Raw genomic sequence first — 13,576 nt, forward strand, 5'->3', positions numbered from 1 at the left:
AATAAGGAAGGAGATCTGGGACCAAATGAGGCAAGTTTTAGTCCCAGAAGGAGATCTGCTCCTGCGTGGAAAGTGCTGAAACTAGATTGCGTTCGTATTTACACTATAAGATTATTTATGGTAACTAATATTCATGGTCAATTTGGTGAAAAGTATCTAAAACTGCACATTTCAGATGCGGTCCTCTGTATTATCAGGCTTTCTTATTTTTTTGCCCTGCAAGGTGGGGGTGGCTTTTGAAAAAGCTAGATTGTTGGGAAAATACAAACATGGATACTCGAACCCGCTGTAATCACAGTTTAATGTCCACATGGAATAAATGCAGAACTTTAATTTCAAAGGATGCATTTAGCGCTGCTCCTGGCCATGCATTGCGTTTGTCTCAGATGAACAAAGGAGGTCGTCTTTACACCACTCTTTATGAAAGTTGACCATTTTCTTATGGTGCTTCTTCTTTATCTTTATTTGTTCTAAACTCGCCTTCCCTGAAGGCTTCACTGCACATGACGTTTAATTTTGTAGCGATATAATTACCATGCTAGTCTAACTGCTTTTCTGTCCATGTTTATGAAATTATGCATTTATCACCGGCATCTTGCCTGTTTGTTGGTTCCTGTTTGAAAGTAGAGAGGAGAGATGGGAGCCCAAAGTATCGCCAACAGGATACCACGTGAGCTAAATTTATGGTAATTTCCATGAGTCTGAGAGCTCAGGCACTTAAATGTAGCAATTAAGTACATTTATGGTGTCCGCAACTGCTGTACCATGATCAAGGTTATGACTCACATTCAGAAGAAGTTTTATTTCTTTTATATTTCATCTACACCAAAGTTATTGCATCTCCTTGTTTTCTTCTAAATTTATTCAGCTGCTGCTTTTCCAGACATTGTTGTGTGAGAGTTTGGGTGCTGGGGAGGGAGAGTGTTCATGTCTTTGTAGAAAATTGTCACCCTGTGACAATTAGGACTGATGGCATTGTGTTTGCCCGCTTTGATTTCTCAGGCTGTCGCCGGGGATCTGATGATTCGCAACATCCAGTTGAACCACGGTGGGAAGTATGTTTGCGTTGTCGACACAGACGTGGAGAGTCTTTCAGCTGCCGCAGTCTTAATCGTGAAAGGTAAGAGAACCACAAAGACCCTTTTATCCTTCAAGTACAGGGGAATTTGTACTCAGTGGAATAATTCATTTAGATTAAATTTAAAATGCAGGCTGTGTGTTTGATGTATGTATGCTAACATCACACCATTTTCAAGGTGAGCACAGAAGGCGTTAAATGAGGACTGCATTTCATTCCGACTAGGTCATACTGAATGTGTGAAACAGGCAGGAAACTGCTGAAAATTAAATAAAAGATATAAGAAAAATATTAAAAATCTGTAATGTACATAATATGTACAGTACATAAGTGAAAACTCTGGAAAAAAAACAAGATTTAATCAAATATTAATTAATAAATCTTTCTTTTTCCAGAATTTTCAGTATTTTTTATGCTCTGTTGATGGTAACCTAAATCCTGTGGTTGAAAACAGTTATTACACAGAGTTTAAAGTAAAAACATTCCCGTCCTGATATGAATATGTTTTGACATGCATACAGGGATGCGACCTCTGTGATTTTTTTTTTTTTCCCCTCCCAACAACAATAATGTCTAAATTGACATCTTTTCAAAAAGTGTTGTTTACCCTTCCCATTCACTCCGAAATCCAGGAGTAAAGGAGATGGCGGTCTGACGTGTTTTCTTGTTATTCTCTGGTGACTTGCACTGGTATTCACGCGCCCAGCATCTCAACTGAGCTTGGAAAAGAGATTCAGTGAAATAATGCAGATCACAGAACATGACTTTAACTGATGAATTCACAGAAGAGCACAGTGCCACTCAGACTCTCCAGATCCTGCCAGAATGAGGCATGAAAGCATAAAATGACATTGTTGTGCATTTTGAAAGGAAGCAAAAAACACGTGTATATACCCTGCTTGTACACTCAGATTGTTGGAAATTTGCCAAGGGACTCAGGCAGAAAAGGAAACCAGTTTAGTTATAAGTAATGTAATAGGTATGATATTGCAGGCAGAAGAGACAGAGATGGGGGGTGGGTGTTTGGGATGGTGTTGAAACGGACTTTGCTAATTGTCGGGTTGAGTCAGGCCCCCCAGGACCCCCAGATACGGTTATGGTGGAGGAGATCACGGACAGCACCGCTCAGCTGTCCTGGAGCCCTGGCCGGGACAACGGTAGCCCTATCACCGGCTACATCGTTCAAGGGAGGACGCCCTTCACAGTGGGCTGGCAGGGCGTCAACACAGGTAATACTCCAGGGTGGAACAGAGTACCAGGCTGACTGCCATCTCTGGATTGAACTTTAATTTTAATCTTTGTTCTTATTAATGCTTATAATGCTTGTAATTTATACTTGAAAAAATAACAGGAAGAATTATAAGGAGCAGACAATGTGGTTGCAGGGCTGTTCTAAGATATTCAGCTCTGTGCTGTGGTGTTGACGCCATTATAATTGTTGCTATGGCAACTAAAGGTTACTTTTGAAATCCCCCAGGTTCCTTTAAAACCAAGTTCAGTTTCTTTAAGTGCATATGTATATTAGTATATGGTGAATACGGGGGATGCGGTGGTGCAGTGGGTTGGACAGGTCCTGCTCTCCGGTGGGTCTGGGGTTCAAGTCCCGCTTGGGGTGCCTTGTGGCGGACTGGCGTCCCGTCCTGGGTGTGTCCTCTCCCCCTCCGGCCTTACGCCCTGTGTTGCCGGGTAGGCTCCGGTTCCCCACGACCCCTTCTGGGACAAGCGGTTCAGAAAATGTGTGTGTGTGTATCTGGTGAATATAGTAAATTTTCTACCCTTCAGTGTGTTGTCAAATTGCCATGGCTGTTGTCATTGACTTTTTGACAGAAGTAAAGATTTAGTAAATGACACCTTGCGCTATCACAACTACCCCCCAGTGCCGGAGCAGATTGACGGCAACATGCTGACAGCCACTGTGGTAGACCTGAATGCCTGGGTGGAATACGAGTTCCGTGTGGTTGCCAGCAACAGCGTTGGACTAGGGGAGCCCAGTCCTCCCTCCGTCAAAACCAGGACAGAGGATGCAGGTGAATTTCCCCGTTTTCACTTCCTTTTGCTCCATTTTTCCTCTGCTAGATTTGATTTTGAGAAAAGCAGCTGCTTCTTTATAAATGTGTATGCTATAAGAGCTGCGGAGATGTGCTGTGATTTGGTAGTACTTTCTCTAAATACCGTATTTGTGAAGCGAGAAAAATGTGAGCAATGAAGCTGATGAATGATGCGTTGAATGGCGCACTTAGCTATTTAATCCTTTTAATCCACTTAATTTTATAGCAGCTTCACTTTACGCAGCACCATAGTGATGATGGAACCACAGGCATCCACACTGTCGGTGGTCATTACGGCGTGGTACAGTGCCACTGATCTCCTACACAGAGATTGCTGTTGGAAAGATGGTTATTATACACAAAGTCTTGAACCAGAACATCCAGTTACGGCTGCTTTCTCCCTCTATTTTTACTGCACGAAATGTGTGTAGTATAGAGGCGAGCTATAAGTCATGATAGCTATAGTTAATACAGCTATCCAAATATTACAATCTTGATAACTGGTTCTAATTTTTGTTGGATTCTTGTGTATAAGCTGCACAGCAATTGTGGTTTCAATATTTTCTTTTTTTATTTCTCAGTATAACCTGTATTTTTGACACTTAACAACAAATAGAAAAATAACAACAGAATTACACCAGAAGTGCCATTTTTGATCGGTGCCTAAATCAATACTAACAAAAAACTTTTTTATAGTTTTTAGACACCATAACATTCAATGTGAAACCGTTTCCTGAACAGACTGGAATTTTATTGGCCAGCTGGCTACTTTACTAGCATGCCATCTGTTTTCTTTTTTTAACGGAAATTTTCTGTAGAAAACAACATATTTTGTTAGCCCTCTCAGAGGCACATCAGTAACTTGTCAGTGTGCCCCACAGTGAATATCTGGGTTCAACTCTGCTCTACCATTCTCGTGATCTGTGGCAGAAAGGTCCAAGGAACACAAGTTGGAGCTGGAGAGCTTGAGTAGATCAGGCAGCTGGACTTCCCCCCCATGTTATATTCAAATTGACACCTACATTTACATTTATTAATTTAGCTGACGCTTTTCTCCAAAGTAACATACAACTTTAAGCTGCCTACAATTATTCATCCATTTATACACCTGGGCAATTTTAATGGAGCAGTTTACAGTAAGTGCCATATTCAGTGGTTCAGCAGGTGAGATTGAAACCGGTACCCTTCGGCTCCAAAAGCAGCACATGTGCCTTTGGAGCCAAAGGAAGTAGTATTTCTATTGTTTCTATTGTGTTCTACTGTATTGAAGCAGTATTTCTATTGTTTTTGTTCATAGTCTGTGGAGAAGCATTCAAGAAGAATTTCATGATACTTTTACATGGTACTTGTACCTATGACAATAAACTTGAAACCTGAAGTGTGTTACCCCAAGTATCATTCCTTGTGTTGCCTGATGGAACCTGTAGAGCGAAAAGAAGCAGGTGGGTCACAGCATGGCCATAGAGCAAACTCTGCACCCATGTTCAGCTCTCCTTGGCGTGGATGCAGTGCTTCTGCAGGAAGAGAAAAGACTACAGTGATTGACCATGACCAAATTGAGAGAAAAAGCATAAAACTAAAATAAAAAAATGTATACTGTTTATTGCTGCACAGTGTTATACTGATTTAGCGCAAATAAAGAGAAACTCCAAACAAATGCGGAACTGGCTTCCACAATGGATGTCACGTCTGTTTGAAGAGGAGTGCTGGTCCTAGCACGAGTGTGTAACAAGACAACATAGAAATGCAGTCTTTGAAAAAAATACAGCAGATAATTTGCAGCAAAAATCATAATTTGGTGCTTGCGCAAGGCCATATCACTTACTACTGTTCTTCACACTTCTTATCCCGTTACATTTATTAGCATTGCTGTTTGACAGGTAGGTTTGGCAGTCACTGAGGTCTCTCACTGAGTGTTTTCCTCCAGATATATAGTAATACTGGCTTGGCATTACCGAGCAGAACACAAACAGTATTGTAAGAAATGGAATAATAAGCAGCACAAGACAATGTGTTTGTGAAATGCTATTAAAGCATTCATCGGTGTGGTTTTAACGTCATTATAATTCTTTTTTTTTTTTGCCTTGCAGTTCCCGATACCGCTCCCACGAACGTCGGAGGTGGCGGTGGCACTAAATCGGAATTGGTGATAACGTGGGAGGTAAGTTGTCTGTCACGTTGCAAAGACCACACTGCAGCAGGATAATGGTTATGCTTAATTGCACATGACGGTTTATGACCAAGGCCACATAGTTTCTTTTTGTTATTTATCCTGTTCATTTGTTCTGCAGATTTTTTTACAGTGACATGCAATTTTCCAGTAGAGTATGAAAATGCACCTGTGCTCATATTTAAGACCGGGGAGGTGGAGGCATAAATACAGAACTAAAATTACTGCCACAGGTAGAAACTGATTGGTTGAAACAGAATTAAGTAAGGTATTGAGCATTATGCTGCAGTCACTGGACAGGTTTAGTTACTTTAGTCTAGTTTCTGTGCACAATCTGGAAAGGTATCTACTTAGCTTGGGAGACAACCAGTCAACGCTAATATTATTTATTCATTATAGCTGATACCTTACAGTACAATGCTGTACCCATGTATACAAACGGGCCCTTTTTGCGGCATCGAGGCTAAGTACCTTGCTCAAGGATACTACAGCAGGAGGTGGGATCGAACCTGGGTCTTTCGAGTGCAAACCAGCACCTCCAGCCACTATCCTGCTTGCTGCCCCGGTGTCAGGCTGACAGTAGGTTGGGATTTGTTCATCACCATGATCATTAAATTCAGGTTTTTTCAGTGTAGTGGTGGTTCTGGAGAATTAAATCTGATCGCATATAATGACTTTATGAAAATCGAAACAATGAAATAATTCCCTTAAATGCAGTTAATGGTGAAATATCATGATGTGTTCTTTCCAGTTGTCTTAAGCCAACTTTGCATGAGGTGACGCACTGTCAACCTTTAATGGTGGAACGATAAGCCGTTACTATTATGTTACTGTTTCTTCTGTAACATGAATAATAATTTTCATTAATGTGATCTCTTAAATGTGGGGGGTGCAGTGGCGCAGTAGGTTGGACCACAGTCCTGCTTTCCGGTGGGTCTGGGGTTCGAGTCCCGCTTGGGGTGCCTTGTGGCGGACTGGCGTCCCGTCCTGGGTGTGTCCTCACCCCCTCCGGCCTTACGCCCTGTGTTGCCGGGTAGGCTCCTGTTCCCCACGACCCCTTCTGGGACGAGCGGTTCAGAAAATGTGTGTGTGTGATCGATCTCTTAAGTTTCAAAAGAGTATGTTCTTGTTGTGAGAATGCTACAAGTAGGTAGAACGAAAGGTGTTTTGACAAAATATCAGTTTGTGCTGAAATGGTACTTCCATTTGTTACTTGTATCTCGTATCTATGTTACGTGTGTCAATGGAGATGACTTGAAGCGTTAATATTTTATACTCTCGATTTATTCAGCTAAATGCCTTTAATGTGCCAGTAGAGTATTTCCAAGTGGACATTTCTCTGGAAGGAGAGACTTGAAGCACATTTCTCCTATGCGAAAGCAAACAGCGTATTGTTAGCTGTGCAAGTTGAAGCGGCTCCGCGTGGAGAGCGCAACACGCCCTCAACGTGAAGTACTGCACAGGCAGAAAATTCCTGTGGGCCACAGCTTCTTTTCCTCAAATCCCCTTTCCTTGGAATTTCTGGTTCAGAAATTCAATATGTATTATTTATTACTTTTACTAAAATTGTACGGTTTTGAGTGCACATGAAATCTGTCTCTTGCTAGTTTTTCGGGACTTCATAGGAATCCACAGCTGATTTTTCTTCCAGGGGTATGTGTGTGCCTTTGTTTAAAATGTGATTAGTTGTTAACTTTCTTATCTTTATTTATGAACACACTTAAAAATGGACCAGCTTTCTCTGTCTCATTTCACCGCACTTCACACCCCACAAACTGAAAGAGCCTGAACGGCTTTGCCTGCCATTATTTCAGCTTCTAGTGTAGTTTTTCTTCAGTGTTGGAAAAAGCAAATAAAATATTAGCCACAAACTCTTAATCACAATAAAAAAAAAAAAACATGTGTTCTCAAAGTGGCCTCAGATATGAGTGATGATGCTTTGAGGGAGCTTCTCATTGGCAAGACTCTTTTATGAACGGTCCTCTGTGTTGCAGTTTAATTAAATTTATTTTATTTACGCGCTGTGGGTTTTGTGCTTCGAGAGAGAAACCTAAGAACCAGGTAATTGGTGTGAATAAATTTGGAAAAAAAATGTTAAAATGTAAAAAAAAAAGTATTCACAAGAGGATGATCTGAAACAGACTCTGCTTAGGGGTTTAAACTCAAAATCAGTCTCCCTGCTCATTGTCATAAAAATATGATGCCAGTGAATTCAGCTATACAAGCTTTAGATCTATGAACCCCAGGAGGTAAAGGCTGACATAATTTCATTAATTTTAAATATGACTGTCACTATAACTTTGCAACTGCACCAGAGGTACCTAATATTGTGCTGTAAATTGACATATAAATATATTTATTATCAGTATTACAGATGCCCTTATATCATCGTATGGACATTTGCTCCTGGTATTGTCCTTTCTTCAATATAAGGTTTTGCTGGTGCATCAGATAATTGGGTGAACTGAAAAATGTAATGTAGAACATTTTTTATTATATATGGCATGTTTCTAGGGTGTTTAACAGTGGAAGTTCTTTGGAGAACTCAGCCTTTACACCTGTACTGAGGAAGGATCAAAGGTGGTTTCTGGTAGTTTGACAGGTGCCTATTCAAAATGAGTGTGTCAGTCTGAGACAACAGAAGTGCTGTGGGTAGAGAATAGGAAGGGAAGAAAGCTGGAATTCCTCTTTGAGTTGACCTAGGGATCAATAAACAACAATAGTGTTAAATTAAGTAGATCTACTTACACCACAGGTATGATATTCGGATGCCGAAAAGGTATTAATCTTCTCTGGCTGACCACCGGGATGTCATTATTTCTTACCAGTATGATTTAACACAGAAATAGAAAGTTTTCCTTGGAAGCCCTTTTAATCCCCCAGCTTGGAGGCTCAAGAGAGACATGGGCTGAGAGGTTAGGCTGCATCGCAAAGCATTTTAATGCATAGCATTGTAATCAGACCACAAGAAAAAACATCTTTTAAAGTTCCTGCAGGTGCTTCCGTTGAACAGTTGAAAGGACTGTGCAGGCAGAAGTGAGGCAAGTCTGTGTTCCTGTCCCTATGTGTTTTAATATCACTGTAGTCTTGTGTTTCACTCACAGCCCGTGCCAGAGGAGCTGCAGAACGGTGAAGACTTTGGCTATATCATCGCCTTCCGGCCAGTGGGCACCGTCACCTGGACTCGGGCTGTGATATCCACACCTGGTGTGGCTCGTTACGTGTTCAGAAATGACACCATTCCAGCTTTTTCGCCATTCGACGTAAAAGTTGGCGCATACAACAAAAAAGGAGAAGGGCCCTTCAGCTCCATAGTTACTGTTTTTTCAGCGGAGGAAGGTAATGGAAATATGACAAGTGTAAGGGGTGATCATACGGAAGTCACGTATGCATAATGTGTAGAAATTTGATTATTATTATTATTGCTATCAGTAGTGGTAGTACATTGCAGTATGTCTGCAACGGAATGGCATCTCATCCAGAGTGTAATTTTACTAGCCTGGTATGCTGTTTTTCCGAGATAGGCGCTGGACTGCTTCAGTCCTAACTTTGACGAACAGTGAACGATAGTGCGCAAGGGAGTACTAATATCTTTGGTGGCTCTGCTGTTTGCTGGAGTGGTACACGAGAGGAAACTCAGGCTGACTCTTCTCCCATTGACTTTGATTGCAATCTGAATGTGATGCGTACAAATGTTACCTTAAGTCAGTTGATGATCACGTTTAAACAAGGTCAAGACAAAACCATCTTCTTTGTAAACAGATTATATAGCTGTTCTTTCTGTTTACGGTATTTTTATTCTTTTTTTTTGCTTTTATATTGCTTGAAACTCCACCTGTGTTGTTTTCAGTACCAAGCGTAGTGCCAGTCAGAGTTACGGCCAGGAGTATTTCGGCGTCACAGATCGAAGTCAGCTGGGACAGCCCTCCTTCCCCTCCGGAAAGGATTCTTGGACACGAGGTACCCTGTCTATTCAGGATGGGTGTTAATCTGTAAAATGCAGTTTTCCTCTGTTTCATTTGGATACTTTCATTTTTATTTTTTTTCTGACCGATGTCCATAGCCCACTTTGTTTCAGCTATGCTTCAGAACCTTTACACTGAAAAAGTGGAGTTTAAAGACGAGTTTCACCTGCTCTGCGACATTCTGTCAATACCAATAAATGCACTCTGGCCCTTTTAAGGATTCATGGAGTGTAGTGGATTTTCACCCAGCACTCGTCCAGTGTCTATCACCTCTGGCCCACAGAAATGAAATAAATATATAACTAAAGCGTTACCATGGCACTGTGATATAGCCTGGAATAAAGATAACTATTATGTCAACACACAGGATTCTGGAACCACGGCAGAACTGTAATAAACAAAAATGCAATGAAAGACAGAGCCCCGGGTTTTAGAATGGTTTGTTAAAACATTCAGTGGTCTTTACTAAATCTGTGGTGTTCAATGAACCATATACGCAAACCAATAAAATATTCTCCTAATTAGTCCTAAAATGAAGAATGCATTCTGTAAATGCAGTGTGTTCGAACAGCACGTTTTTGTTCATTTTCAAACTGATTGAAAATTGTTGCATTGTGAGACACGGGCCTTCATGAGTTTCAAACGTACCTGCTTTCAAATTGTGTTGCTAAGAAGATTACCTTTTCATGAAAAAGTCCATTAGCATAGCTCAATTCTTTAGGGCATACTGCACATTTTATTTTTCTCTTCATTAATGATAATTAATGATTTATTTTTATGCCTGGTATAGTGGATTATTTTATTACCCATGCTACCTTTTCCCATGTGTACAGAATGCACAAGTGATTAAAACTTTGTTTCTGTGATGATAGAAGAAAATCAATACGGTCTGACAATACTTCAAACCTGAAAGCACAAAAAAAAATCCCGTTTTGGTATTTTGAAGTTTTACGTCAGCATTTTCTCACTGTGCTTAACAGGTTATGTACTGGGAAGATGATACCAAACCCGACACTATAGGGAAGGTTCGGATATCGGGAAATTATACATCGGCTAACATCAGTGGCCTTAAAGGAAATGTTCAGTATTACATATCTGTGTGCGCCTTCAACACCGCTGGAACTGGACCGCCGTCTCCACCCATCAACGCAACAACTAAAAAACCGCGTAAGTAGCAAATAAGATACTCTTACGTGGCAATGCACTCTCCTGATAGATACCTTTTTTTGAGAATCACAGTTTTCAAAGTATTGTATTACATGACAAAATGATTTTCTGTGTGCTTTGTGTATTGCATATATGTAGCTGATATATTTCTACATAGTGTTTCTGCTGTATTGTCATCTGTTCATATATGTTCAATCTGTAATGATTTGATATTGTCTGATTATAGTGATGGGGTCCTTTATGGATCACTTTTGTCTCAGGTGTATTTACCTTCTTTGCAGTAATTTACATTAAGATTAAAAATTTAAATTCAGCACTTTGAATTTAGCAGTATAGTTTTGTTGCTGTATTTGAAAGGACGGGAAATAGACAACTGTAAAACTCAATGACCATATACAGCCATTAGAGCTTTTCTATAGCAAGGCTTTCATTGCCTTTGTAAGGGACAAAAAACCTTTTCAGGGTCAAGATTAAATTAACAGGGTTTTGGATTTATCTGGCCAAGCCCCTGGACAACCCCCAGCAAACATAGAGTGGACCCTCTTCGGCTCCCAGCTCACCCTACACTGGGACCCTGTGACAGCCTTGGAGATGGAATCGGAGGTCACTGGATATCAGGTACTGAAAGAACGTGGCATTTCCCACCACCTTAATGCACTAACACATCTATCAAGGTAACCAAGGCAACTAGGCCTCTGTTGGTCAGTGATTTTCTCTCTTCCACTCATTACATTTCACTGTAAGTTAGTTGTTACTACTCTTCAATCAAAGGCTGTCTTTTAAAAATACAACATCCATGTCAATACACTTAACATTAACTGTCACTCTCCAGTCCAATGTCTGCATTTTCCTGTGCCGTGTGCATGGTGATTGTTCAAAGAGTGCAGCACGAGAATCTCCATCTGCAATATCTTCGCTCCTCTTCACCCATATCGACGTTACATGGGTCTTTCTGCTGAGTTTATACACATAGCTACGTGAGGCACATCTTCTTATCCTTTTATGAAAGCATAAAAAGTACAACAAATGCCATTACCCAACACCATCTGATTAATCTCAGTGCTTGGTGTAACCAGTAACCAAAAGCCTTGCATACTTGCCAATGAAGGACACATTACATGTACACTTTTTCATTCAACAGAAACTTTTATTCTTAGCTAGTTAAATGACCATCAGGAAAAGCTAAATAGGTGTAAATTCTTCAAAAGGCTTGGATAAAAATCTATGTACAAATGATCCTCTTGTTTTATTGTACACTATTTAAGTACAGTGGTTTTAGTTGATGTTGCATAAATTTCACCCTTTTACAGATTTACATTTATTCATATAAACTATGAAAACATGTACTCAATTCATGCAAGTGAATATTTTTATTTGAAAGAGCAGGGTTTTAACACTTCAAGAAGTTACCAGCAAGGACCTTTTTAGAGCCCTTTGCCCTCTGATTGTCATATATATGTTGTAATTACAATATTTTAGTTTGGATTTATTTCATTTTTCTGTCATTACTGTCATTGATCTCTGTAATTGTTTATTTTTTCAAGGTGTTATATGGAAGACACAGACACAACATGGTGAATATAATCACAACAAACAAAACCACGGTGGAGCTGACACTTCCCATCAACGATGACTTTGTAATCCAGGTCAAATCCTTAAGCGAGGGGGGAGAGGGTGCTGGGAGCGAACTCATCCATATTCACAAATTAAGTAAGCCTGCTCTCTTTCTTGAAATAATCCTTGCCTGCTCTCTTTCTTGAAATAATCCTTTGTGAACTGATAAGATTTAGATGGCGATCATCGCCACGCTAGAATTTTTCCAACGTGTCAGATCACTTTCTCCAGCCACTTGTAATAAGATCCCTTTTGAGTGCAAGAAATATGATCTTTTTTTCAGAAATTTATGTGCAGTGCAATCCATCTCTGCCACTGGGTTATTATTCCTTGTTGACTTCACAGAGCTGCGGCATATATTAAAAAAAAGAAAACACTAGATGCTCTGCTATTTTGTTCAGGATTGAAATGTGTTTCATTTTCACCCTGAAGAGCCCTGCTTTCCGGCGTGATATAAAGCTTATCGCTCCTGATTTCTTTAATGGCCTTTCCCATTGGAAGCCATTAATAATGTAGATACGGAGAGCATTCTGTGTTCGGCATGGCACTGTGATTTACGGCAAGCCGTCGGGCTCACGAGGAGGCCCCACGGAGGATGTTTAGACTTTGCTGTAAGTTTTGTTCTCATTGTTCACTATCGGTGCTTTCGCTGCTGTGTTTCAGGCATGGGAGCCCAAGGGTCTGGATCATCTTGTCTCAGTGGCCTGACGTTCTCCATCATCTGCGCCAAAATATTGTTCATGTTAAATTTAACATCATGACAACACCACTCACCTGAACAGGCAAGCAAGGCTCCTCTCCGAGTTCACCATAAAACACAATTCTCTGTCATTCAAAAGCCCAGGCAGAACACTTCCCATCTTTGCGTGGCAGTTTGTACCCTGAATTACCGTAATTAATATATCAGCAAAGACAAAATCAGGAAGTTTTACATTTCAGGTTGTGCGTAGTGTTGGCAGACATGTTCAGATTTATTTTAAGTGGTCTACTTGTTCACAAGCAAAATGAGTTTACATGACATGGTATAAAATAATGATGACTGTCATCTCTTGTGTTATAAAACCCTCATGTTGTTTACTCTGCATACATTCATTCACAAGAAAATTTTAATTTTATTCTTCCTTCTCACATTGATGATCTTTAAAGAATACAAATGCCTTAATTCCATTTACATACCAAAGTAGATGACAAAAAATGATTTGCATATTGTACTGTGTGTGTTAATTACATTTTAATTGTTTTTATGCTTTAGGTAATTGTCTGTAACATCATAAAATGAATCAAATGAAATGGCGGTCCACATGTATGATACTGCAGCCTGATCTCATGATGAAAATTGCAGTTTACATTTGTCAGCATTTTCTGTTTACAAAACATGGCACACAACACAAACACTCACCCACACACATACATAAATAATAATGCAAACATTTATTTCCTGCAGTACAGTAAGGGTTTACATATTATAACTGTTTCATATGCAACTTGATCATTAACATATATTTTAAAGTGCTGAAAAAATGTAAATGGTTTG

General features: G+C 40.0%; 1 protein-coding gene across 1 annotated transcript in view; it reads left to right on the forward strand.

The window, feature by feature from the left end:
* Nucleotides 1-13,101, forward strand: part of cntn3b (contactin 3b) — a 60,707-nt gene extending 47,606 nt beyond the window's left edge. The window contains exons 14-23 of the mRNA XM_018734052.2: nucleotides 1,003-1,120; nucleotides 2,149-2,307; nucleotides 2,956-3,105; nucleotides 5,217-5,287; nucleotides 8,401-8,635; nucleotides 9,147-9,256; nucleotides 10,242-10,428; nucleotides 10,934-11,046; nucleotides 11,973-12,138; nucleotides 12,706-13,101. Coding sequence (XP_018589568.2) covers nucleotides 1,003-1,120; nucleotides 2,149-2,307; nucleotides 2,956-3,105; nucleotides 5,217-5,287; nucleotides 8,401-8,635; nucleotides 9,147-9,256; nucleotides 10,242-10,428; nucleotides 10,934-11,046; nucleotides 11,973-12,138; nucleotides 12,706-12,803 — 1,407 coding nt within the window. The 3' untranslated portion in view covers nucleotides 12,804-13,101. The remainder of the gene's footprint in view (nucleotides 1-1,002; nucleotides 1,121-2,148; nucleotides 2,308-2,955; nucleotides 3,106-5,216; nucleotides 5,288-8,400; nucleotides 8,636-9,146; nucleotides 9,257-10,241; nucleotides 10,429-10,933; nucleotides 11,047-11,972; nucleotides 12,139-12,705) is intronic.
* The last annotated feature ends 475 nt before the right edge of the window (nucleotides 13,102-13,576 follow it).

Source organism: Scleropages formosus, chromosome 22 (assembly GCF_900964775.1).
Source record: "Scleropages formosus chromosome 22, fSclFor1.1, whole genome shotgun sequence".
NCBI classification, from domain to species: Eukaryota; Metazoa; Chordata; class Actinopteri; order Osteoglossiformes; family Osteoglossidae; genus Scleropages; species Scleropages formosus.